This window comes from Calliphora vicina, chromosome 2 (assembly GCF_958450345.1).
Source record: "Calliphora vicina chromosome 2, idCalVici1.1, whole genome shotgun sequence".
Lineage (NCBI taxonomy): Eukaryota > Metazoa > Arthropoda > Insecta > Diptera > Calliphoridae > Calliphora > Calliphora vicina.
The window spans coordinates 116850470-116874967 of NC_088781.1; the positions used below are offsets into that span (position 1 = coordinate 116850470).

Below are 24498 nucleotides of genomic sequence, written 5' to 3' on the forward strand. Positions count from 1 at the left end.
TTAATAACATTAGGATAGAAGCAATGAGTCGTTAGTTGAACTCAGGGTTAAGGACTTACTGGTGAGTTGGATAGTTTCGATGCTTGGAAGCAGGATTACCAAGGGTACACCGCAAGGTTGAGTATTGTCTCCTCCGTTGATTAGTAGCGGTAAACTCTATTCTTAAGATCTTTGAATCTAATGATAGGAAGAGTTGCCTATGCGGACGACGTTGTGCTTCTGATCAAGGGAAGTTTTTTTCAACAATCAGCGAAATCATGCAGGCGGAGCTTGGCGAACTCTCAACCTGGGCCAAGGCAAAGAGGCTGGGAATAAACCTAACGAAAACAGTTAGTAGCTGTTACGAACAAAATCAACTATTGTGAATGAAAAGTTCATGGGAATATCACGATAGCAATTTTTCCTTCGAGGGAAATGAATATTTCATGGGAACAAAATTTCACATGTTATTGCCGATAGAGGCGATGAATAACAAAATATACTGGGTATTATTAAATATTTTTTTTCAGCTTATATAACTTTTATAGTAAAAAAGTTGATTCAAACACACAAAAAATCCGCATTTTCATACTAAATTTCTCAACAACTGCTGAACCAATTTAGTAAAATTAAAACTAAAGAAAAATTCAAGAAAATATCTCTCCATCAAGTTACAGAGTTTTGGCCGATGACGTTCAGCACAATATTCAAAATCGAAGAAATTTGTTGGTCCGAAACAGAAGTTTACATTTTGAAAATATTCAGAGTTCGAACATTAACTTCTATAATAATCTACAGGATGATTATTATATTATTGCATACATTTAACCACAAAATAAATATTTATAACATTGTTACGAGTTAATTTTATACAAAAAACAATAATAATTTATTTGTATCAAAAAAATGAATAAGTTTCAGTTAATGTAACTTCATTTACATTTTATTTTTAATGGTTCACAAAATTCTTAGTTGTTGTTTTTTATACATAGAAGTACAATCAAATCAATTAAATAAAAATAATGATAATTGATGATTATATGTATTATAAAAACTTTTCAAAATAATTTAAAAACTATAATAAGAAAAACATGTTAAGTAAATATCGTTATTTTTGTAAACTAACGATGATGGATTTAATATCCAAATCGGATTTTTTTTTTAAAAAAAGTCTATTCATGAGATTTTTGTTGGATAAAATTTAGAATAATGTTAATGTACGTATGAATGTATGTATGTAGGGTGGGTATGTTTGAAGTAGTAATAAAACTGAAAGAATTAATGAAAACCAGTTCCATTAAAAAATACTTAAAGACTAAAGAAAATAAAAATCAATTAGGAAGCAATTGGAAGAATGGAATTTCAATTCCACTCTTCATCATCTTCCAAAGCACTGGGACCAGAGGAGGTAACAAAGTTGTCATCAGTCTAAAAATTTAAGAAGAAAACAACACAGTTTTCAAGAAAAATCCTTTTTAATGTAAACAAAGAAATCAATTAATTACCTGGGCAACACCTTTTCGCACATCACGGCCACCAAATTTACTGCCAAAACTGCCACCGCCTCCACCACCGCTAAAGTTCTTCAAAAATTCGGGCACTTCTTGGCCAGCGCCTTCTAGAATATTTACCAAATCTCCGGCAATGGCTGAATCACTTTCCGGATCAAAGAAACTAGTGGCACGACCATTGTTGCCCACACGACCTGTGCGGCCAATACGATGCACATACTCATCAATCGAAGAGGGCATATCGTAATTGACCACATGGTTTACATTCTTGATATCGAGACCTCGAGCTGCTACCGAGGTGGCTATTAAAACCTTCATTTTGCCGTTTTTGAAATCTGACAAGGCCATTTCACGCTGACTTTGCAAACGATCGCCATGTATTGAAGTCGTTGGGAAATCCGTTTCCGAGAGTAGAGAAGCCAGAAAATCCGCACCACGTTTGGTTTCCACAAAAACTATAGTGCCATCGGGATTTTCTTGTAATAGTTCCTGAAAAAATAAGAAATTTTAAAACAAATCTCTCCATAGAAAATTTTGTCGCTAACATAATTTTATATATAGAAACAAGAAATTATTTTCGATAGAAACAAAAAAATTTTCGCCCACAAATCATTTTCTATGGAAGCATAAGTTGTCGCCAACAATTTTCTATAGGAAAAAAGTTGTCGCCAACAATTTTCTATAGGAAAAAAGTTGTCGCCAACAATTTTCTATAGGAAAAAAGTTGTCGCCAACAATTTTCTACAGGAAAAAAGTTGTCGCCAACAATTTTCTATAGGAAAAAGTTGTCGCCAACAATTTTCTATAGGAAAAAAGTTGTCGCCAACAATTTTCTATAGGAAAAAAGTTGTCGCCAACAATTTTCTATAGGAAAAAAGTTGTCGCCAACAATTTTCTATAGGAAAAAAGTTGTCGCCAACAATTTTCTATAGGAAAAAAGTTGTCGCCAACAATTTTCTATAGGAAAAAAGTTGTCGCCAACAATTTTCTATGGAAGCAAAAGTTGTCGCCAACAATTTTCTATGGAAGCAAAAGTTGTCGCCAACAATTTTCTATGGAAGCAAAAGTTGTCGCCAACAATTTTCTATGGAAGCAAAAGTTGTCGCCAACAATTTTCTATAGGAAAACAGTTGTCGCCAACAATTTTCTATAGGAAAAAAGTTGTCGCCAACAATTCTATAGGAAAAAGTTGTCGCCAACAATTTTCTATGGAAGCAAAAGTTGTCGCCAACAATTTTCTATAGAAAAAAAGTTGTCGCCAACAATTTTCTATTGAAAAATTGTAGCCAACAATTTTCTATAGAAAAAAAGTTGTCGCCAACAATTTTCTATAGAATAAAGTTGTCGCCAACAATTTTCCATAGAAAAAAAGTTGTCGCCCAACAATTTTCTATAGAAAAAAAAGGTGTCGCCAACAATTTTCTATAGAAAAAAAGTTGTCGCCAACAATTTTCTATTGAAAAATTGTAGCCAACAATTTTCTATAGAAAAAAGTTGTCGCCAACAATTTTCTATAGGAAAAAAGTTGTCGCCAACAATTTTCTATAGGAAAAAAGTTGTCGCCAACAATTTTCTATAGTAAAAAAGTTGTCGCCAACAATTTTCTATAGTAAAAAAGTTGTCGCCAACAATTTTCTATAGGAAAAAAGTTGTCGCAAACAATTTTCTATAGGAAAAAGTTGTTGCCCAACAATTTTCTATAGAAAAAAGTTGTCGCCCAACAATTTTCTATAGAAAAAAGTTGTCGCCAAAAATTTTCTATAGGAAAAAAGTTGTCGCCAACAATTTAAATATAATTTTTCATAGTATCATACTCACCATCAACTTGGAACGCTTCTGAAACTTTTTCACCTCATAGATATTCTGGGTAACGTCCGAACACGCTCCGCCCACCACACCAATCGATATGAATATGTATTCATTTAAATATTCACCAGCCATACGTTGAATTTCCGCTGGGAATGTGGCTGAGAACATAAGATTTTGACGCTCCTCCATGGGACGCATTGTGGGATGATTCATAATGGTAGCCATACTTTCTTTGAAACCCATATCCAACATACGATCGGCCTCATCCAACACTACAAAACGTGTCTCTTCAAATGAAATTAAACCCTTCTCCACAAAATCCAACAGACGTCCAGGAGTGCAAATCAAAATATGACTGCCACCGCGGCCAATATTTTCACCCTGATGTTTAGACGAAGTGCCACCGTACACAAGGCGTATATTTAGATAAGAGCCCAAGGCAAATTTGCGAGCCTCATTGGAGATTTGTATGGCCAATTCGCGTGTGGGCGATACCACCAAGGCCTGGGGTTTGCCAATCGAAGTCTCAGCACCTTCACTCAGTAAACTATTGATGATGGGCAGTAGGAAAGCGGCTGTTTTACCAGAACCTGTTTGTGCACAAGCCATTAAATCTCGGCCAGATGTAATGACAGGTATGGCGGTCTTTTGGATGGGCGTGGGAACTGTATAGCCCGAACGTTTGATGTTATTAATGACAATATCACGCAGATTTGCCTCTTCAAAAGATTGTATGGCGGCGGGCGGATTTTCACCGGTGACCTAAAGATTTAAAATAAATACATTTAAACCTAAAATCAAATTTATTTCAACTAACAACTTACCTTCACTGGTATACTGTCATATTTGGAGAAATTAATACCGCTGGTAATGCCACTTCCAAAAATTTCCTCTTCATTTTCGGTGGGCTCGGGTGGTATATAAAATTCCCGTGGCTTTTTGGGTTCTTCTCCATCGCCACCACCACCTCCGCTATTATTGTGTTCATCATTCTCACCTTTATTGTTATTGAATTCTCTACGTCCGACATCTCTACCACCTCCGCCACGGCCACCACCACCGCCACGACCTCGACCACCTCCAGTACGACGTTCTCCGCTATAGCCTAATGTGGTACAGGGAAACAATTTATGATAGGAAGTTATGCATTGTGAAATTTATATCGTTCAAGGACATTAAAGTAGTACAATTATAAACATTTTAACAAATAATTTAAATACAATCATAAATAAAATTCACTGGTTAGTTTTATTTATAAAAATAAAAACAAGAAACAAAAATTACGAATACAAATTTACACAAAACATAAAAATTAAAAACATGAAACGAAACTAATTTAAATTATTAACGCAACGACACCGTACGACCATCTCCACTTAAATTTATAATACCAGCCGATTTTAGTTCCAGCAGAAAAGCGAAACCTATAGCGGCCGACATACGATCTTTAATACAATCACATTTGGTAAAATCAAATGAAACCTGTCTAACGATATTCTGTATCAAGCCCAACTTTATATCCAATCGAGTTTTGGAAGCCTTCAGCAGAACCGAAGGATCAAAATGTTGACATGGTTGATTGAAAGTGTCCAAAGTTAATTTAGCTTGCAAACCACGACGATGATTATCCAACATAGTACGACAACCATCTAGATTATCCATAATTGTGGTAATATTCTCAGCATTGTCGAGTACAAATTGATCATATTCTTGCTGAGGAGCAGAAATAACTTCAGCTGCAGCAGCCTCCATACTGTTCGAGGATGCAGCAGTTGTATTTAAATTATAATTTGGTGAAGCATTTGATAAAGGTGGCAGTATACCAGCTAAAGTTTGTTGTAATAGAATGCTAGTGGCGGTGGCAGCCTGATTTTGGTTTTCTGTAATTTGGTGCTCAAGTTCTGGTTCTTGTTGAGCTATTCGTTCAACTAGTGGTTGTGTTCTCTGGGGACGTCTATGCTTAGGTTTGCGCTTAGGCGTTGTGGTATTTTGATAATTAGTATTTTGCAGGCGGGCTCTAAGTATCTCATACCAATCTCTGCGATAATCATCGTTTTCATTAGAAGGATTAGTTAAGCCCTCTTCATTCCCTACATTCTGTATAAATTGTGCATTATCGATTGGTTGTGGTGCATTATTTTGTTCATTATCTTGGCCCTGTGTTGAAGGTCTTACAATACTTTCTCTCATTTCTTCTATGGGCTGCAATACCTGCTGCTCCTGCATAGCAGCATTCGCTATTTCAGCCTCGATTTGAGCTAGCAACGTTAGACGATTTTGCTGAGTTGGTAGTGCCTCCAACACCGTCAACGGAGTTGAAACATCTAATATACGATCCTTTAAATTACTTTGAAAAATATGTTCCTCAACGCTAGAAACTGCTGTTGTTGGTCGCAGCAAATTATGAGCCAGTATCTGGGGCGTTTTAAATATACCCGTATCACTAGAAGATAAGCTTTCAGGTGCTGATAGTTGTGGTCCTCTTGTTGCTGTCTGCTGGCCCGACTCAATGCTAGAAGAGGAGGGCAACACCAGAGCACTATCGGTTGTTTTTTGCTGCAACTTATGAGCCGGTGGTAGCATGGGCGTTTTAAATATACCAGTATCACTAAAATAAGGTGGTTGTTGTCCTCTTGCTGTTGTCTCAATGGTAGAAGAGGAGGGCAACACCAAAGCACTATCGGTTGTTATTAGGTTTGGTGTGGTAAATTGTATACCACTATCTGTGGTTAGTTGTTGTGGTTCCATAACGGGTAAGTTTATGCTTTCATCCATTATGTTGGGTTGTTGTAAAGGATCTGGAGGTTGTTGTGGTTGCAGGTATTCTCTATAGGTGAAGATATTTTTTATAAGAAATTGTTTGAGAGGAAAATGATACTTGAGAGGATGCGCATGGATAAAAACGAGTTTGTTATGTTGATTTAACCATGATTTGTCCAAGATCGGGTTTAATTTTTTATTGAAAAAAAAAAAAAAATTCACAAATATTTTTTTTAATATTTTTGAATTTTAGTTTGACCCCTTTCACACTAGGCAATTTAGTTGCGCAAGTCTCTTGCCCAACAACGAAACAGCATGTAAATTTTTCTCTATCATGTGAAGGTAAACGCCACTGTAACAGTGGCCACATAAGAGCCTATTAATTATCTTGATGTCAATTGGATCCCATTGGATATGGAAGGTCTGAATCTTCCTGTCAACATACCTAGGGGCGTGGGCAGAAGTAGATCTCGCATACTCAATCTTACTCCTTATAAAAGCACGATAAAATCTCAATCCAATCTGAGGCCTTACACCTCTTCTGATGCCCGATAACTTTTTGAGAAGATTGGTAGCTGAAGAGGATTCCCTCAAAACACGATCATAATGATCATTAACAGTATTTCTGATGGTCAGACCAAGAAACTTAAGCGAATTCACCTGGGTAATAGGACAACCATCCACAGTGAGTCCCATATCAAAATTAGCCCGTCTGCCAAAAAACATACATTTGGTCTTTGATGAATTAATACGCAAATTAAAAGAGGAACAGATCGATCGAAATTGACCAACTTTAGAATCAAGTTTAGATACCGCCTGATCAAAAAAAGAATCAAAGGAGAGAATCTGAAAATCATCCGCATACTGAAAAATCAGGACGGACATGTTACCCATACACAGCTCCCTTTCAGAGAGAAAACATGATATCCAATCAATCAAATCCAACGAAATAGCCTGACTGAGTAGAATGTTTCTTAGTATGGAAACATTTACACAGTCGTAGGCATTGCTGATATCGATAGATGCCACACAATCTCACACAAATCTCAAACCCGTTGACTTGAGATATGACACCCTGAAAAGAAACTCATTCAAACACGTTGTCGTCGACATTCTCCCTCTGTAAGCAAAGGAACGAGCGGGTAAGACTCCCAAAGTATCGACAGCCGTAGTCAACCTTTTCTTTACCATTATATTCAACAACTTCAAAAAACTGAGATGAGAGCAATCGGCTTAAAGTTCCTAAAATCATCTAGTGAAACATGCCTCTTGGGAATGGGAACAACCTTAATCTTCCTCCAATGTGAATGCAAAGTACAATCAAGAAACAAATTATTGAAAACGTGTAAAAGAGACTCCTTAGATGCAACAGACAAGCATTTAACCATATCATAAGTGACTCGGATCCAGACCCCCGCAGAGTCTCCTTAAATGAGAAAGGTGTAATATTCATATTCGATAGCCTAGAAGTAGAGAAAACAAAACGATCCATAGATGAAACTTGATCCGCCAAATGTCTCAAGAAAGAACCATTAGCATCATCGTGCCACATCGAGGGTCCATTGGAGTTGTAATCCTTCAAACTATTGACAAAACGCCATGCAGCAGCAGTATTTGGTTGATTATTCACTTCCTCTATTCTTTTTTTGTAATCATCACTTCTAGCTTTCCGAGCCGCCAATTTCCAGGAAAATTATATTGTGGAAATTACAAACGGAATGAAGTTGAAGGGCATAAAAATAGTAGTGATTAGAGGAATTAATAAGATTAAAATCAATTTGCAATTTGTAACAGTAATGGCAGAACTTATTGGTGCAATTCCAAAAAGAATTTAGAGATTATTTTCAAACACGCCTTTCTTTTATTGACATCAATTTGATACATTGTGACTAGTCTCGATTGAAAATGATTGGGACTAACTGAGGGTTAAAATCCTTTTAGAGTATGTACTTGATATGCTATCATTTAGTTAAAGCACGACTACACGATTATCAGCAGCTTGAGGGTGTTTTTATTTTCTCCACATCTCCTAAAGTTCAGTTTTAGTTAAAATGGCTTTGTAACGAAGTTTTTTTTACAAAGGATTTGGCAACAATATTTTAAGTTTTTTTCTTGTTCCCAGTGCTGAAGAACTAGTTGCCGATCCTTGCCGCTAAAAATATGACCATCATCGAGGTGATGTCGATGTGGACTCGAAATGACAACGACTACGGAGTGATGTCGACAATATAGGGTGGCAAGAAATTTTAAAAAAAATTCTTTCATAGAACAAATTTTGCTCGGTTTTATGAAAACCGAAACATTTATAAAGAAAAAAAAACATTAAAAAATTTTGAAGAAATTAACATGAATTAATTGAGATAATATTCAAGAATCTCGAGTATAAGGTTCAGTTTCGACCCGAGATAATCGCTACCATGCCATGAACACTACATTTGTTCCCTCATTTTTATTGCAGATTGAAAATGTTAGTGGTTAAATTAAAATAACAATCCACAACTTAATTTGTTCTATTTTAAATACTCATCTCTCAGACATTTATCGAATAATTTCGATGATTTACAATAGCGATGTTAAACTTGTTTGGAGACTGATAAAATTATAATATCTGTCATGATTAAACATGGCTAAATCTCACTAAAGAAACATTACTAGATGCATTTTTTTTAAACCGGTTAAACTCGTTTTTATCCAAGCAAACAAAATGAAATCTAAAACAGTACCCTGCTCCGGCAACTGCTCCTATAGACGTATTAGAATGAAAGCTAACATTAACATCATTAGTTGGAATATCAACAACCTCAATGCGTGGCGACATATCCTGTGGCATAGCACGACTGCGTTCTTCTTCGATACGTGATACATCCATTCCAGCTACGGGCAGTAAAGGTCTGCCAAATGAGGATAACTCCATCATGGAGGAGGCAGCTTGACGTACAACATTTAAGCTAGACATATTATCACCAGTGGTAGTTGCCGAGGGCGATAAGGTTAATGAAGGTTGGGGCGGTAAGAGAGAATTTACAGCCTGTAATTGTTCCCCGACCAAATTATTGTCGGTAGCCATATAATTAGCCTCAACACCACTAAAATATTCTTCTTCAATTAGTGTCATGTCCATGGGAAAGTAGGAAAATGATGATGTTCCAATGTTATATCTCGCATGTGGCAATTCGCTGATTTCTAAAAATGTTCTACGCGGCAAACGAAAACGTAAACTATATTCGTCTTCAGTTATGAAAGTACGAGGTTTTGAGCGTCTAGAAGTGGCAAGTGGCATAACCGTTAGATATTGTCCTGTACTTGGTGACGACGCAGCAGTTGCGGATCTTAAACTGTAACGTGATGTTTGCGTCGAAACACGAGGAGTTGGAGCTTGAGAATTTTGAATATAAGAAGCTTGTAGCAGCCTCGCACTTCGTCGTAGAGTTATTTCTTCGTGTCTTCTTTCTGTTGGCGAGAATACTGCTGCTTGTTGTGGCTGCTGTGGTCTTAACAGGGGTAATTCATCGGAGCTGTTTAAATTCTCATTTCCAAACAAATCGGAAATATTCATGGCCGCTAATTGAGGCGGTGGCGATAACAATGTTACATTTTCTTGGAATTCCGGTATTCCAAAGGAACTCTCAGCATTCCAGTGTTTATTTAAGTCTTGTTGAAATATTTGTAATACATCTACTTTAACACTCTGTGGAAACAGCATTATAGGTTCTGTATCAGGAAATTCAAACGACAATTCTCCTCCATCCTCCTCCAAAACCCCAGTTCGTGGTAAAGGCGGTGTTGTAGCTATTTCAGCTGAAAATTTTTGCATTTGCGTTGTATTTTTCGCTTCAGTTCTAGTGATAGTTTCTGTTTTTTGTTTCCGTCTTGATCTCTTAAGAGCTCTTTCATAAGCCTCCATTAAATACTTCATTAAAGTGTATTTTTGTACCAGCGTAGCCTTACGAAATAATTCGGGCATGCTTAGCATAAAATATTGTAAAGTTTCTTGTAGGAAATCTTTAGGTGTTAAAGCAAATGTGGAATTTTGATAGAGTTCATTTGTAGCTATAAATTATCGTTTATAAAAATGACACACAACACCACACAAACCACAAAAGAAATAAACAAAAAAAGACAATACCCAAAACCGATCACTAATGAGTTAATTAATAAGTTAGTAAAATAAAAATAGTTACATGCATAAAAAATAAGTAATAATTTAATAAAATTTAAGTAATAAGTTATAAAATAAACAAAAATAAAAATTTACCATTAGATTCGCCACCGTTCTCTTCATTGTCATCATTATCTTTGTTATATCGGTTGAATCCATTTCCATTGCGACCTAAAATTAAAACAAGGAGAAAAATAAAAATTAATTTTTCCCAATTTTCCTAAACAAATTTTAAAATATGTAAATGGAAATAATTTGTCAAATTTGTATAAAGATTATTCCACTTTACATTGATTGTGGACTTATTAGTCTTTATTAGAAATGAAAACTTTTTTGAGGGAACAATTTTTACGGAATGCTTAGATATTTTACACTAAAATCAAGATTTTTCCAATAGGGACTACATATCAAGTTCACACCGGGTTATATTTCTAAAGGGTACCACAATGGATTATATGGATCTCTGAGTGGAATTGTACTTCTATAGTACACAGCCATTCAGATCTATCTAGGGACTTCCGAACTTTCAACAGTTAATAGCGCCCATATTGTTGAAGCTACGTTGAATTGGCTGTCATTTATTCAATTTGTTTTACCAAATCACCATGGATAGTTAAGCCTTCAACAACACGTGCAAATGATAAAATTGTTTTATCAAAATGGGTGTTCTGTTCGTGGAACGTTATACGCGCTACTTCCATTTTACGGTGAGACTTATTGCTGGATAAATGAGTATACAGCTATGGACATATAAATGGCACATTTTTCCTAAAGTTCTTTCTTATGCTACAATATCGTAAATACTATTAACAAACAAATTTTTTTTGGTTTTTTACAAAGCTTATTACTTATTTTTATGTTAATATAAACTAAAATTTAAATTCACTAATTAAAAAAAAAAAAAATCGTTATAAAAAAAACACCACTGAAATCAGCTGGACACATAAATGGCACAATCTTTAAAAAAGAAAAAAAAATTATTTTAATATTGCATTTGTTGGTTTTTTGGTATGTACAAATATTTTACTATTAATATTTAGTGCTGTAGCCTTTGTTTCTAATAACAGTTTCGCACCTGCGTCCCATACTTTCGACTAGTTTTTGGCATTTTGATTTGGGTATGGCATCGTCCATATTTTTATAATTTTTTTTTTTGCTATTTCAACCTTCACTTCGTTCCAAAGGTTCTCTATAGGATTTAAGTCAGGGCTCTGCGCTGGCCAATCCAAAACTTCAATTTTCTCAGCAGAGAACCAATTTTTTACAAGCTTAGACGAGTGTTTGGGGTCATTGTCTTGCATGAATTTCCACTTAATTGGCATGGAATCGAAGGCATATGGCTCCATATGGTTTTTCAAAATGTCTAAGTACTGAAACTTATCCATTTTGCCATTGATTTTTATGAGGGGACCCACGCCATGCCAAGAAAATGCACCCCAAACCATAATGCTACCACCACCGTGTTTTACTGTCTTCTGAGTGAAGCGAGGATTGTATTCTTGTCCTTTAGGACGATGAACAAAGGTTCTGCCATATGGTCCTATCCTATTAATTTTTGTTTCGTCACTCCATAACACGTTTTTCCAAAAATTAATGGGATTTTCTTTATGGGTTCTGGCGAAGACTAATCGTTTTGAAATATTTTTCTTTGAGAGAAGTGGCTTTTTTCTGTAAATGCGCCCAAACAAATTTGCATCATTTAATCTTCTTCTGACAAGCCTGCTAGATATATTCAGGTTCATAGATGCATTAATATCGGATGCTATCTGCCGTGATGACTTGAATGGATCAGTTTTCGCCATTCCGACAATAACTCTATCAGTACGTACATCTGTTTTTCGAGGCCTTGGCTTCCGAATTTTGCCCTTAATCAATATATCGGGATTCTCAACACATGATTTTATTGCATTGTACACTTTTTTTCGAGAAATATTCATTACTTCAGAAATTTCCGCCACTTTTTTTCCATTTTCATGCATTTTCCATATGATGCGCCTTTCTTCAGTTGTGGTATGTCGGCCTGATCCCATTTTTAATAATTTTTCACTCCTTATATTTAATTTTCAACTACGCAAAATTTCAAGTGATTTCAATGAAAACAACTCGAGTACTGCCTATTTTAAATAAATTGTGCCATTTATATTATATGTCCACTTAAAATCAGCAGGTTTACACAAAACATGATAACGGTAAATAATTTGCAGAATATAGCGGAACATTTGAGCGCTGTTGAGACAAATATTCTTACAACAACAATCAGAAGACAAAAAAAATTGCACTTTTAAAAGTTTTTGTTGGAAAATACTTATATTTATGCTCAATTTAAGTTTGTGCCATTTATATGTCCATAGCTGTATAAACAAACAAAATTGTCAAATTTGGGACGATACCAATCCACATTGGATGATATGGACACCAACGACATGTGGTTTCAACAGTACGGTAGACTTTTTCTTTTGGGGTTTTCTGAAATCGCAGGTCTATGCGAATAAGCCACAAACCACAGCGACCCTCCAAGCCAACATAACCCATAAGTCAAATTCAGCCTGATTTATGCGCCAGAGTTATGGAAAATGTAACATTTGCACGATGTTAGATTCCAAAAATAAAATACTTCTTTATTTTATTTAAATTTAAAGATAGGAATCGCTTAATGAATTTTCTATAGAAAAACAAGTAAGAGAGCTATATTCGGCTGTGCCAAATCGTATATACCCTTCAACAAATTATACTACTTAAGGTAGGGTCAGACTACGCAAATTATTTGACACAAGATGTTTCATGTGTTTGATCAAAACTACATCAAATAATTCATGGGTTGATTTTGTGTTCACACTGTACACATTTATTTGCCATATTTGTTTAATCAAACTACACCGAAATACTATCAAACACACAAAGGGGAAAATATATTTGACTTGTGGTCACATTTATGGTAATATTTGTTCTAAATAATTATTCAATAAAGCTGCAAAACAACTTTAATTTCTTTCATCAATAAAAAATACATTTCTAGAAAGTAATATATTACCAGATTTTGCTTTACATTTGAAAGAATTATGAAATTTCAGTAATTTTATTTAAGCGTCAAATATTTTATGTTTCTAGTTTGAACACAAAATATTTTTGCACTGCAAACAAGAAAACAGCTGAATTTGGTCAAACAAATTTATTTGCCAATATGAAAACATTCTTGTAATGTGACCAATGTGTGACCACTAAACAGCAAATATTTTCCTGCATTTTGGGTATTTTTTTATTTGATCTTGCAATTCATTTGCAAGATCAAACAGCGTCAAATAACAGCTGTTGCATCATGTGTTATCGCAAAAGTAGTGTTGCTATATTTTAAATTAAAAATCGCTAAATAATGAAAACAAATCACGAAAAGAACACAAGCTTGAACAATTTAATAATATAATTATTAAATGTTTATTTATTAAATTATATTACTATCACAATTCATAATTGAAATTGAATGGAAATGTAATCATGTTTTATACTTGAAAAATATTTGAAATATTAAATATTTTTCAAACAAAAAACATATGGCTTGAATTTATGTTTCCATTTTACTGGAGAATGCTATTGAAATAAAGTGTAATACAACTGTAATTCAATTGCTTGACTATAACTCAAGGCTTGAATTACACTTGCTATCAACTTGAATTCCAGTAAAAATGCTTATTGGTTTTTTAATACATATTATTAATCGAACACGACTTTTTCCAAACTTTTTTCATTCAGAATAAGAACATGTTCACAAATATTGTTAAATTTTATGGAAATGTTTACCTTTTTTACATAAATTTTTAATTAATTCCAATTCAATCGCATTATCTAAAAATTTATAATAAAAATTTTTGTATGATACTAAAATCAGAAAAGTGAAAAATGCTATTAGACATATTCTTCTTCTGCAGTAAAAAAAAATTAAACAGATCATACTGTTTAAGAATTATTTTTTAATTACAATCAATTCATACTATTTATGTATGTATAAAAAATTTTCTTTGACTTTAAATTCAATCTGTATAAAATTTCAGTTAATATTCCATATGTACATATGAGCAATTTTAAATTTTGAAAACAGACAAACTCCATGTATAAAAAAAAAATAATCAAACATCAGACTATGTTAAACGTATAAAAATATAAATCGCATAAAATTGCAAAAATCGCAACATAGACTTCATGTCTTCAATTAGTTTTTCTCCCAGTATATCATCCTAGGCTGAATGACTTTTATGTGAAGAAGAAGACTTCATTTATTGATGCAATTATTTAGTGAAAATAATTTAAATAACAAATATTCAAGAAATATTGAATATCTATTTATGTTTAAAAAAAAAATAGTGAATTTGTGTCTTTAATATAGTACGAAAAATATTTAAATAATCTCCTCTTATTTTTCCGCCATGCTGAGCAAATAATTTTCTGTTTTTTTCTATTTGATCAAACAATTATTTTAGGAAAGTGTTTGATATAATGTGACCACACGGCACATATATTTACTGATTCTTTTTCGCAGCAGTTTGGTCAAACAAAAAGTGAAAAATTAAATTCAATATATGATAACAAAATTCAATAAATCTCTAATAAAATGATTACTTTACAATTCGAAATAAGTGCTTTAACCTTAAAAATATTTGCAAGATCAAATTTTATATTTTTTAGGTATTTATGTAGCTAGTGGTCACACTTTGTTCACATTAAGAAAATATTTTGTTTGCCGGCAAATAATTTTGTTTGACTAAAATCATCTGTTTTGTTGTTTGCTCTAAATTTTATTTGTGGTCAGATTCAGGCAATGAAATATTTGACGATAAACGTCAAATATTAGCTGTGTGTGACCGTACCTTTAGAAACATTTTTTTTTAAAAATTCAAATATTTTTTTTAAATTTAAAAAAAAAAATTTCCAATTATTTTTTTTTTAATTTTTAAAAAAGAATTTATGACAAAAAAAATTTTTTTTCGTGTTAAAAAATATTTTTCCCGATTTTGACCCATTGTACAGTGAGTGTCACTCAAAATCGTACAACATATTTTTTTTTAAATATTATGAACTTATACAGGCAATAATAGGTGATTATATAAAAAATTAAAAGTCATTTTATTAATTGGAACAAAAAATATGTATTTCAACAAAAAAGTTAACAAAACCTCAATTCCTTAAAAAAATATTGATGAAAATTAAAGAACATCACAAAATTCATTTTTCACTTAAATTCGTACACTTATATTAAATTACAATTAAAACTTTAAAAATTAAAAAAAATGTTAATATTAAATAATCCTAATACTTTGTATTGTATCCTTTGCTATTTTTTAGTGCCTGTAGGATTTTAAATGAAGCGTTGATATTCTGGGCACTGACAGTGTTACCCAATTTTGTTATTTGTAGATAAGCGCAATTAAAATTATACCATATTTTCTGATAGGCAATAGCACACAAAATATAAAAATAGCATCTTAAATTATTTCCAAAACATCAACTTTCTAAAACTAATGAATAAAATTTTACTACGATGGTGTACGATTTTAAGTGACATTCACTGTAGTAGGTCCAACTTACTATACCCTTATATAGAATGGACTTTGAAATAATATCCATATTGTCTATATTAATGACTTAGTAATACAGATATAGATCAAAATTGTTCCGGTTTTTCCTTATATCTCAGCCATTTGTGTGCCGGAAGAATTCCCGATATACTGATATATGAAAACCATATTTGTAAGTTATTTGGGGGCTACAGAAAGTTGATTTCTACATACAGACGGCGGACATGGATTTATCGACTTCGCTATCTATAACGATCCAGAATATATATACTTTGTGGGGTCGCAAATGAAAATTGAAGAAATTACAAACGGAATGAAAAACTTTTATATACCCTTGCCACTCATGGCGAAGGGTATAATTAGTACAAACTTTTGGTGCAAAATTTTCTGTATAAAGTTAGTATTAAATATTGGTACAAATGATGTTCCATTCTTGCTAAATATGTTCTATAGAAAATTTAGTGCTAAATGTTCTATAGAAAATTTAGTACCAAATGTTCTATAGAAAATTTAGTACCAAATGTTCTATAGAAAATTTAGTACCAAATGTTCTATAGAAAATTTAGTACCAAATGTTCTATAGAAAATTTAGTACCAAATGTTCTATAGAAAATTTAGTACCAAATTTTCTATAGAAAATTTAGTACCAAATGTTCTATAGAAAATTCAGTACCAAATGTTCTATAGAAAATTCAGTACGAAATGTTCTATAGAAAATTCAGTACCAAAATTTTTTCTATAGAAAATTCAGTACCAAAATTTTTTCTATAGAAAATTTAGTACCAAAATTTTTTCTATAGAAAATTTAGTACCACAATTTTTTCTATAGAAAATTTAGTACCAAATGTTCTATAGAAAATTCAGTACCAAATGTTCTATAGAAAATTCAGTACCAAAATTTTTTCTATAGAAAATTTAGTACCAAAATTTTCTTTAGAATATTTAGTACCAACATTTTCTATAGAAAATTTAATACCATTTTCTATAGAAAATTTATAGAATATTTAGTACCAATTTTGGTGCAAAAATTTTCTATAAAATTACCAAATTTTGGTGCAAAATATTTTTATAGAAACTTAGTTCAACAATTTTCTATGAAAATTTAATAACAAATTTGGGATGATTTGTTCTATAGAAAATTTAGTAGCAAACTTTGGTGCAAAAATTGTCTATAACAATTTAGTACCAAATTTGGTTGCACATTTTCAATAAAAATTTAGTACCAAATTTTGGTGCAAAATATTTTTTATAGAAATTTAGTTCAAACATTTTCTTAGAAAATTTAGTACCAAATTTTGGTGTAGACATCTCACATATAGGATTTTACCACGTTAGACTTTAACTAGTGGGGTTTTCTAAGTCGCAGCTCTATGCTTCAGTCATGTAAAAATGGCGATTTTGGACGCGCGTCATCCAGCGAAGCCACTGCGGACATTTGCACGATGTTATATTCAAAAGTAATGGCATCAATTGACCTTTCACACTTTACATCTTGCCATTAAGTTAAATGTTATTATATAATTTCTATGTACTAATACAACAAGACGTCCCAGATCTAAGGCTAATATTGAACTGTTTTGCAATCTAGTAATAAGGGGTTGTATGACTTAAGAATGGGGGATTTGCTAGGTAACTTATGGTGTTTTCTTTTCTGGCATAAATGATGCATTTATTCTGCCTTTTACCCTTCTTTGCGTTCATTTCTGAAAAAAATGTAGTTTTATCGTGTTCTTTTCTAATAATGTTACACTAAAACCCTGAATATATGCAACATGTTTCACCCTCAATTTTATCAAAGGGTTAGAAATGCACCACTTTTTATGTAAGCAAAAAGTATAGTTTTATAATATTTAGAAGCTACATAAAAGAAAAGTGGATAAATGGTAATGATTTTTGTTTTATTGTGATCGTTAAAAATGCAACACATTATGAGGGTATGGGTAACATTTAAGAATTGGTACAAAATATATAGGCAACATTTTGTGTCAGAAAAGAAAACACCATTATATGTATGTAATTTTGAAGGTACATACGTATCTGTTATTAATTCTCAATTAATTATTGAACATTATAGTGTAAACAAGTTTTTTTTTTTTGCTTCGAAAATTTCATATTTTGTACCAACGAATAGTCATATGCGGTTGCTCACCAAGGTGTTCCGTTCCATCGGTTTCAACGTGCGAGAGATGGTTTGTGGGATTCAGAAGTATTGATTTTGAGATGGAAGACGAAGATCGCCCATTCCAGCCAAAAAAGTTTGAAAACCAAGAATTGGAGGCATTGCTTTATGAAGATTGTTGTAAAACTCAGCGAGAAACTTGCGAAATCATTGGGAGCTATTCAAGCAGCAAGTTCAAAATGTTTGGGAGCAACAGGATTCATCCAAAAACAGGGAAATTTGGTACCATACGAATCGAAGTCGAGATACATTAAAAGACAATTTTGCATGTCCGAAATGATGCTATATCAGAAAATCATTTTAGCACCGAATCATTACTTGCAATGAAAGGTTAATTTTTCATTTGTATCTTTAAAACACTACCAGCCCAATAATGAATAAAAATTCCCCGGGAGTTTTTCCTCTTTTCTCTTCTTTCCTATTCAAATTCAATGGGAAAAAACTCACGGGGAACAAACTCCCGCGGAATTTTTCATTCATAATTGGGCTGTACATATATTTTATTGGTAAAACTAATGGCGACAATAAACTTGAATTTGTTTACATTTAAGAATTTTTAATGTTTATTTAGTTTTATTTAGTTTAATAAACAATATCGTTTAAATAACAATCATCTAATTGTAGGTTTTGTGAAATTAATAAAAAAAAAATTGGCTTCGTGATCGGATATTACTGGCCATATAATAATCATTTTACTTACAAAAACACACGCTAACAATTATAGTATTGTAAATCGGGGAATTACCTTTTAAGGCAAAATGTAATATAAATCTTTATATAATCTTTAAACACACATTCACTAATAGCAGCTGATTTTAACTGCTGTCAGCCCAACATTACAAACATATGTAGCTACTCCCTTAATGACTACAAACATAAAGATAACAATATAACTAACCTCCTCCACGGCCACCGCCATTGCGTCCTCGACCACCGCCTCCACCACCTCCATTAAAACGTTTTTTATAACCATCATCATTGTTATTATCGTCTTCATTCTGAAAGTCGTCATCATTGTTGGACTTGTACGTGTCTTTATCATTGCCAAATCCCTTACCAATGACCTACAAAAATAATAAAAATAAATCCAAAATAATAAATTAATACTTAAAATTTAGTTCAATTTCACCTACCTCGGTGGTTTCTTCATCGCCCCAATCAGACATTTTCTTAAATGGATTTTGTTTTCTTGTGGCTGTAAATTCAACTTTAGATTTCGTTACGGTTGGTTGTTTATTGTGTTGTTTAGAATATGCTCCCGTAGATTTCGCCGCCTGTATTGCTGCTGGCAATCTTCGGGTTGTGGTTGCTTGTTTTAGCTTGGGTTGCTTGAATTGTATGCAATTCTCCTGTTGCTGTTGCTGCTGTTGTTGGCCGCCTTCTTTTTGCTTTAGTTGCTTGGGCAGCTTTAATTGTGTAGACTTCTGCTGTTGGCCGACTTCTTTCGAGGAATTTCTAGAATCTGTTGAAGTTATTTGAGATTTTATTATCGAATTGTGGTCTTTAGGAGTAAAGAGTTTATTTAATTGTTGATAAGAATCCATGGTAATTTTGATTTATATTTTTTTTTTTCGATTTTTGCGTGTCCAAGTTGTGTGTTCAAGAAAATTGCATAGTTAACTAAAACTAAGTTTAGATTCAAACTGTTTAAGAAGCCGCAATATGTTTATTTGTTCATATTCTGTTATGTTTCTGTCATTCGTAACAAAAATGAACACAGAGTATTATAAACAAAGAAATTAACGTTGATGCCACAAATTATAAAGATATGGTGGTTTCAGTAATATGGCAATAGAAAAAAACAAAAGAAAATGTCAAAATGTTTGTCTATTGAAAATGTTATTTTTTCTCTCGCTCTGTAAAACACAACCATTGAAAAATTGTTGTAGAACGTCAAAATAAACATACGGTTCGATATTAATTTTTTGACAAATGTAATTTGTTGCATATCTGTTACTAATCTGTGGAGTATTATAAACAAAGAACTTGAGATTGATATAAAGGTTTTTTGACATTTTATATTGTTTAGGGAAATAACGACTTCTGTGTTTCAGGGCATGAAAAAGGCTTATTAACATGTGTGCAATTATTGTGGAAACAATTCAATATTAAATACATATGTATGTTATGAGAAGTGTTCTCGCCCACCCAGTCATATCAGTCATACCTTAGGTAGTCGTTATATTGTACTATTTTTGGAATTTCCACACTATTACATCTACAATCAACATGAGCAACAGAAATTAAAAATAACAAAAAAAATTCATAAAAGCTATTAATTTTTATAGAGACAACGTGTACTTTTCATTAATATATCATAAATTGTATAAAGAGTTCGATTGACTATTCGTCTTCGCTAAAAATTCGATCAATATTTGGACGATTCTGTTCAATTTCAGTATTGATGCTTCGTATCGGATAATTCATCGGAAAACTATTATCATGAGTCCTTCGTGAATCTAACAGCCCAATTTTGAATAAAAAATTCCCCGGGATTTTTTCCCATTAAATTTGAATAGGAAGAATGGGAAAAGAGAAAAAACTCCCGTGAAATTTTTATTCATAATTGGGCTGTTTATCTTTTCTTATAATTTGTAAAATTTTTTTTATTAAAATTCATTGTACATTTCACTTTTATTCTAAAATATTTTATAATATCTTGCGCAATGCAATGCATACACTAACAAAACATGTTGCACTAATGAAAAAAAAAATAGTCAAGCTTGTAATGGATCTATGCAACATTCAAATGAAGAGCCATATACATATTTAAATAGTCGCAAATTGAACCTCTTATAAGTTGAATCCTTGCATGAACTACTTCTCAGCAAAGAAGTTTTTATAGCAAGGGTTCAAATGATGACAAAGTGGTTCGATTTAGATGAAACATGCAGGATTTTTACATTAGCGTGTCAATGGAGATCATCACCCCTATCGCGAATCAACATTTCCCATGAAATATTTTCCCTTTTCCTTTTTTCGTTCATCAACTTTGTTCACGTGAAAAAAATTCCCCTTGTTGTGAAATTTTTAGATGGAATTTTGTAAACAATAAACAGCTGTTACGAACAAAATCAACTATTGTGAATGCAAAGTTCATCGTGATATTCCCGATAGCAATTTTCCCTTCGAGGGAAATGAATATTTCATAGGAACAAAATTTCACATGTTATTGCCGATAGGGGTGCATATGTTTATGCGACTATTTAAATATATGGCTCTTTGCTTGAATGATTGCATAGTCGGTTAACCGAAAAATCGGTTTTCTAAAAAAGTCCAATTTTCGGTTAACCGACAAACCGGTTTTTTATAAATACTACACTTCATGCAATTGATGTTTGGTCTGCAGGAATATAAGAAATCATTAGGTTTCAAATTAGAAAAAATGGAATAAATAGCTTGCAACTCAATGCTTAACAAATTTAAAAAAAATAACTAATTTTAAAATATAAAATAACACGAATTAAATATTCCTAGTTTTTTCGTTTATGTATGAAAAATTAGCGTATTATATTTTCTATTTAATTGAAATAATTAGATAAAAAATAATGCAGTTAAAAATGGACATGTTTATACTATATTAGTTAAAAAATTTAACTACGTGGGCGAAAATATTTGAACTAGTTCATTTGGCTCAATCAAGTGAATCTTTCAATTCAACTAGTTCGTTCTGTGAACTACCCAATTCTATTGCATATCCTTTGTTGTGTTGAAAGGCCTGTAATCGCTTTGGAATCGATTCTACCAATTTTTGAGTTGAGTTCCATGATTCCAGTAAGGACTCTTTTAGCTGAACTAACGTGTTATGCTCAATTACATTAAAGTCTGGGCTCTGTGCTGGTTGCTTCTATAAGATTCTGACAATACCTGACATGTGCTTGGGATCGTTGTATTGATAAAAGGCAAAGTAATTTCGCAATCGACCTAAAATTTATTTCAAAATGTTGAGATTGACATATTCATATATCTTGCCTTCAATTAAATGCAAATTGCCTACTTCGGTGCAAAATTTTAGTTTTTTTTTTGTAGGTAAGTGGAAGCAAAATCGATTATGCGATGGAGCCACTGTGTACATCAAATGCCTAATTTATTCTGCGATTTTTTAGAAATTGTGATCATATTGTAAATCATATGAAACACAAGTTAAAACACATTCAAACAATACAATTGCGATGATTGTCGGATGACTAACGACGAGGGGTATCCATTCATATCAGAGCCTGGAGGACTATAAACCCAACTTAAATGTACAAATCGTCACCTAAAACAACGTATCAAAAAATTCGAAATTGATTTTATTATTGATTACGATTCAATGCATCATATTACATATGTGTACACAATTTTAAATAAAAAATAACCAAGTTATAAACAAAATTGAAACTAAATTATCATCAAGTACATGATTTTCTTAAATAAAATAACTATACGCTTTGAGCAATTAATAAATCGTTTTTACCTTATTTTAGATATTATCCTAATTTTTTTAAAATAAATTTGTTGCAATTGAATATTTTTTCAGTCTTTATGAAAATTTAATGAATTACCTTTTTTAGTTTAAAAAAGTAGTTGTTAGTAATTAAAATAAAAAAAAAAACATAATAAATTCAAACTTAAAATAAATTGCTTTTATTTAAAATAAAAAAAAATATTATTTTTTAATAAAAATTTATGATACATACGTTTTTTTTTGTTTCAAAAAACAACAATTCAAAAAAACGTACACATAGCATAAAGTGTACTTTAGTAGTTTCAATATAATTCAGATTTGAAAATTTTGTTTCAATATCTCAAGTAGTTTTCAATTTATACCTTTTTTTGCTTCTCCTATAAACTTAAGTGATGTTACGTTATTTTGCATTTTAGAGCCAAAATAGATTCTTTTAAAGCAGAATTATTAAATAAGACCGATAGTTAGTGATTTATAATTAATGGGGATAAGTGGTAAAAAAACTTACGATTTTATTGGAATAACACACTTTAAACATTTTTTAACCACTTTAAAATTTTTGGATATCAAACTAAAAAAAACAGAATTTTTCAAAAAAAAATTTTAAATTTAAATTTGTCTTCAGATTTTAGATATACAGTGGTTGACAAAACAATGGAAACTTTTCCAAATATTCCATATGTAGCCCAAAATTTAAAATATTTGTTTAAAATAATTTTTTTTTTTAGTATTTTACTTGTATAGTTTTATTTATATAAACTAGGATCGTCTGGTGGTCAAAATTCGACCACTAATAACAAAATTATACAGTTACTTTGGAGTATACGTAAAAATATTTTTCACGTTTGTGTACAAATACACGTGTATTTAGACAACATAATTAATTATATTCTGAAAAAAAGGGAACAAAATTAAAAATATTCACTATTTCGCTACTGAAAAAACAATGGAAACTTTTAAACTTCTGCAAGAAAGAAGTGTAAATCGAAAATAATATTTAAAAGAACGATGTAAAAAGCATCCTGTTTACAGTTGTTTTATTTTATTTTTAAATTCTGGTAATTTTTCACAATTTATTTTCCTAAGTTTTTCGCATAATTGCTTTTTCTCAAAGTTAACGAAAACGGCTAAAGTTAAGATTTGTAAAAAATAAAATAATTAACAAATAAAATAAATAATAGACAAATATTCAATAAATAAATCAGCAGTTTAAAAAATTATAAAAAAATTTCGTGAGACCGGTTCTGTAAAAACTCAACATTTAGGTGGAAGACCTCGTATGACTACTTCTAGACAAGATAATTTAATAGCGAGAGAGTTCAAGAAATTCCCAAAAATAACACCTCGAGAGGTTGTTAATAGCCTAAAATTAGAAATAAGTACCCGAACAGTTAGTCGCAGGGCAAATGAGGCTGGTCTTGGTTGCCATCGTCCTGTGAAAAAACCACTCATTTCTAAAAAGAACCGTTCTGCTCGTCTACAATTTGCCAGGGATAATTTAAACTGGTCGATACAGAAATGGAATATTGTCCTCTTTTCTGACGAATCCAAATACAATTTAAGAGGCAGTGATGAGAGAACATTTGTAAGACGACCAAAGTGGTATGCACAATCGCCAGATCTCAATCCCATAGATAATCTATGGGAAGGAAGGAAGATTTATCGAAGGCGGTTATAAGGGAATGGCAAAATATTTCAAAGGAGACCATTGACTCTTTAATTGGTTCAATGCATCGTCGATGTGTAGCAGTTATAAAAAATAAGGGATACCCAACAAAATATTGAGTTATTGCAAAGTTTAGACCATATTTGTTAAAATAATACCTAAGTTTCCATTATTTTGTCAATGCCGTAATAAATAAATCTTTTAATTTTGTTTTCTCATTTTTAGAATTTAATTTTGTCCTTTGTTTTTTTGTTAAATTAAGTTAATAAAAGTATACAAATAAAATACTACAAAAATGTTAAAATTTTTTAAAAAATTATTTCAGATTTTAGACCACTAATGAAATATTTGGAAAAGTTTCCATTGTTTTGTCAACTACTGTATTTACATAAAAAAAGAGCGAGTAACTGACTGATTC

At 32.0% G+C, this 24498-nt stretch overlaps 1 protein-coding gene across 1 annotated transcript; it reads right to left on the reverse strand.

The window, feature by feature from the left end:
- Positions 1–840: 840 nt before the first annotated feature.
- LOC135950196 (ATP-dependent RNA helicase vasa) lies at positions 841–19564 on the reverse strand. The gene is made up of 7 exons (XM_065499726.1): positions 19098–19564; positions 18863–19028; positions 10315–10389; positions 4124–4404; positions 3309–4061; positions 1485–1979; positions 841–1407 (listed from the first exon to the last, which is right to left on the reverse strand). Exons 1-7 carry the CDS (start codon positions 19506–19508, stop codon positions 1342–1344), a joined length of 2247 nt encoding a protein of 748 aa, XP_065355798.1. The 5' UTR covers positions 19509–19564; the 3' UTR covers positions 841–1341.
- Between the last annotated feature and the right edge of the window lie 4934 nt (positions 19565–24498).

Bases quoted from the DNA above. Each gene is read 5' to 3' on its own strand.
- LOC135950196 (XM_065499726.1), bottom strand. From the start codon at position 19,508: ATGGATTCTTATCAACAATTAAATAAACTCTTTACTCCTAAAGACCAC. The intron at 4,062-4,123 runs GTAAGTTGTTAG...TTAAATCTTTAG, and splicing joins ATGACAGTATACCAGTGAAG to GTCACCGGTGAAAATCCGCC. The intron at 1,408-1,484 runs GTAATTAATTGA...TTAAATTTTTAG, and splicing joins TGCGAAAAGGTGTTGCCCAG to ACTGATGACAACTTTGTTAC.